General features: G+C 34.7%; 1 protein-coding gene across 1 annotated transcript; it reads left to right on the top strand.

Moving 5' to 3' along the window:
• The first annotated feature begins 2,005 nt into the window (after nucleotides 1–2,005).
• LOC128577989 (histone H1.0-like) lies at nucleotides 2,006–2,714 on the top strand. Its single transcript, XM_053580362.1, has one exon. The coding sequence runs from the start codon at nucleotides 2,187–2,189 to the stop codon at nucleotides 2,712–2,714; it is 528 nt and encodes a 175-aa protein (XP_053436337.1). The 5' UTR covers nucleotides 2,006–2,186.
• The last annotated feature ends 1,111 nt before the right edge of the window (nucleotides 2,715–3,825 follow it).

The raw sequence follows: 3,825 nt of genomic DNA, 5'->3' as shown, positions 1-3,825 counted from the left end.
GATCCTAGTTATCAAGCTTTTGTCTGATTCATAATATGCAAATAAATAATAAAGCTGCTTCAACAAGCATACTGAAGAACTGGGATTATATAATTTAACAGAAGATGGATCATAAAACATTTACTGAGCTATGAACGAAATGATTAAATGTCAACATGAATTTTGTTATTATTACCTTTTCTAGTGGAAAAAAACTGGTAAGTAAACAGGTAACTTCATAGAGCCTATCCTCTAATCAAATAATAAATTTCAAAGTAAAATAGCAGATACATTGCCCTAAATAATTGAATTATAACTCTTTATTTGAATTGTTCAATGAATTTGACAGGACATGCTACTTTTACCCCTCCCAATTTATTTCCACTTTGGATATGTTTTCTTAATTTGACCCTAAGACTGGAAAGAAAATACATAATTATAAGTAATTAGAAGTGCAGTGTTTTATAAGTATCAATAAATTAACTTTTAAATACAGTATAAATAAGTCATTTTGATACATCTTTGGAAGTATTTGAGTTATAAACTAGCATTGTAAATAGTGTCTTGTTCTTTTTTTCCCTAAAATAAAAGTACTTGAGAATCAAAACCTAAAATTGAAAGAAAAATAAATTCTAAACACCACCATAGACTTTCAAATATTTTGCAAATAATTATTTCTTTTCTTCCTTTCTGTCTAATGAACAAAATTAAATGTTAATATTATCAAAAAATAGACATCTAAAACAAGACCACTTTAGATAATTGAATAATTTTAACATATTTTCTTTGGAAAATATTTATTTTTATTTTTTGTCAACTTTTACTTCATACATTCCTCAAGCCTTTTTTAGAATATAAATTTTAGAGAAGGATTCATTCAATTATGCTTCTATGCTTCTCTAAACTCTTCTTATCTTTGATATGGCATATAAAGAATATTTATATTTGACAGAGTGTTACTTTGGAATTTATAAAATGTGACAAAATTTATGGGCATTGGAATTAAATAGAGCAATTAGATGTATTCAATGGTTCAACTTTATGACCTTAACAAGCAGGTTTTCTTTATTCTCTCTCTTTTTGTTTTTTACAAGTAATTGTTCATTCACTATCAATGCTATTACAACTTTTTTCAACTACTAACTTGAACTTTTTTAACAAGAAATAGTGTATAAACCATTAAAATAAAATAAAAATTTGTAACTTCAATTCAACATGAAAATTCCAGAGACAGTCTGCAAAGTAGTACATTATTCATCACAAACACAGGCAGAACTTAACATGACATCATATATGCAGATAGTGTGAGGTACACTGAATATTTTTCAGGGAAAATGTAAAAAGTTTCAGAGTTTTAGGCTCAGCAAATAAAATAAAGAAAAATAAACTCTATGGTTATCACAATAAGAAATTATAGGTAATTAAATGAGTTTCAGCCATGAGCTATTAAAACTTGGGGGATACTGCAAAGGCAGTCTTATGAGGGAAATTTATTGCATTAAATTCACATATCCAGAAAACAGGAGTGCAAGTCAACAACCTTATAGATAATCTCAAGCAACTGGAAAGTAAAAAGCAACCCAACTACAAACTTAGCAGAATAAAAGAAATAATCAAAATTAAATAAGAATTAAATTAAATTGAGAATACAAGAAGCATTTGGAAGATCAGAAAAAAAAGCTTTTTCTTCATAAAGATTAATAATAAAATTGATAGACCCTTAGCCAGATTAACTAGAAATAGAAAACTAAAATTTCTAATAAACTCAACCAGAAATTAAAAAGGGGAAGTTATAACAGATAAAACAGAGAAATAAAAGATAATCACTGGTTCCTATAAAAAACTCTATGTCCAGAAATTTGAAAATACATAGAAAATGTACCAGTATCTGGAGATGCGGAGCTGGGAAAAAGGAGGCAGGGGAGGCGGAGGCAGAAGCAAAAGCAGAGGCAGAGGCATAGCCAAGCTCCAAGACCAAGCAACGTACCCATGGAGCTGGGCCACGCAGAGCCCACCCAAAGAGCCCTCCCACCACCCCAGCCGGGGAGAAGCAGCGACTCCTCAACCCCACATCTCCGGGAGCCAGACTCCAGACTGGCTCGGTAGTCAGGGGCTCGAGAGCAGATCCCCAGGCAGGTTTTGCTCAGCCTTCAACGAGGGCTGGCCTTTTGGAAGGCGTCTTCAACAGCCAGACCAGGGAGACCACCATGACTGAGAACTCTACATCTACTCCTGCGGCCAAGCCTAAGCGGTCCAAGAAGTCCACAGATCACCCCAAGTATTCAGACATGATCGTGGTTGCCATCCAGGCTGAGAAGAACTGTGCTGGTTCCTCGTGCCAGTCTATCCAGAAGTATATCAAGAGTCACTACAAGATGGGTGAGAACGCCGACTCGCAGATCAAGTTGTCCATCAAGCGCCTGGTCACCCTTGGTGTCCTCAAGCAGACCAAAGGGGTGGGTGCCTCAGGGTCATTCCAGCTGACCAAGAGTGATGAGCCCAAGAAGTCTGTGGCCTTCAAGAAGACCAAGAAGGAAGTGAAGAAGGTGGCCACGCCACAGAATTCAGCCAAGCCCAAGAAGGCTGCAGCCTCCAAGGCCCCAAGCAAGAAACCCAAAGCCACCCCAGTCAAGAAGGCCAAGAAGAAGCCAGCTGCCACGCCCAAGAAAACCAAAAAACCCAAGACTGTCAAAGCCAACCCAGTCAAAGTATCCAAGCCCAAGAAGGCCAAATGATTTGTCATTAATTTGCTTGGAGCAAAACAAAATTCTCAGCTAAAAGGATGATGTAAAAGTCATTTAAACTGTAAGAACCTAACAAGTTCACATCCATTTGGAAAAGTGACCTTAAGAAATTATTGGAATTGTTAAAAACCTTATGTTTTGTTTAATGATAATAAGTTGAATTCATTTTTGTTGCTCTACCTTTTTTTTTTTTTTTTTTTTGGCCGGGGCTGGGTTTGAACCCGCCACCTCCAGCATATGGGACCGGTGCCCTACTCCTTGAGCCACAGGCGCCGCCCTCTACCTTTTTTTAATGAGATAACAATAGAGAAGGAATTTGCTAAATTATTATCATCATAATTATCAAGGTAGTTTTTTATTGTTTATAATTTATTTCAGTGCATTCTATGGTTTCTTTGTAGACTTTTCAGACAATAATTCACTTTGTTTGTAAGTATAAAACAAGAGAGCTTCATTTACAAAATCTTTAAACCAAGGCTTTATTAAGCATAATTCCTTGCTTCTTTCTCTGTGTGAAAAGAAGCGTGTTATATTCTAAGTAAGCATGTTCACTCCTAGGCTAACTATCATTGGCACAACATCGATTATTAGGACTGCCTGAAGAAGCAAACCTGATATATAGGAAAAAACTAATTTCTAAGATACCTAGCTTCATAGCAATAAAGAAATTTTTTAGGTTAAAATCAATACCTGGATTTCAGCCAAAAATGTACAGGAGTTTATGTCAAAAATAAAGAACAAAGGTAAAAGTGTTCCACAGAAATAATAACTTGAAATACTTTTGTACCATAATTTCATTTGGCTTTGTAATTTATCCATATATAAAGAAAACATGTATTAATCAGTCATAAATCATATTGTAGTTCTTTAGTCTAAACATTAAGTTCCTTTCATTATGCTCTTTCTAAATCATAAGAAGTACATTTATTACTCACCGTTTTGTCCCAGTGCTTGGTGAAATGCTTTGGTGACATAATAATGGTACTTAATGAATGTTTGTTGATAATTCCCTCTTCCAAATATTTCATTTATTGGCCTTTTTCTTGGTAAGCCATGGTTCATTCTGCCTTTCTATTTGGCCAACAGTAAAAGACACTATGTA

This window comes from Nycticebus coucang, chromosome X, assembly GCF_027406575.1.
Source record: "Nycticebus coucang isolate mNycCou1 chromosome X, mNycCou1.pri, whole genome shotgun sequence".
Taxonomy (NCBI): domain Eukaryota; kingdom Metazoa; phylum Chordata; class Mammalia; order Primates; family Lorisidae; genus Nycticebus; species Nycticebus coucang.
The sequence above is the reverse complement of the archived record's forward strand: the minus strand, read 5'-3'. Positions and strand labels throughout refer to the sequence as shown.

What these genes read in the sequence shown, in the direction of transcription:
- LOC128577989 (XM_053580362.1), top strand. Translation starts at nt 2,187, where the DNA reads ATGACTGAGAACTCTACATCTACTCCTGCGGCCAAGCCTAAGCGGTCC.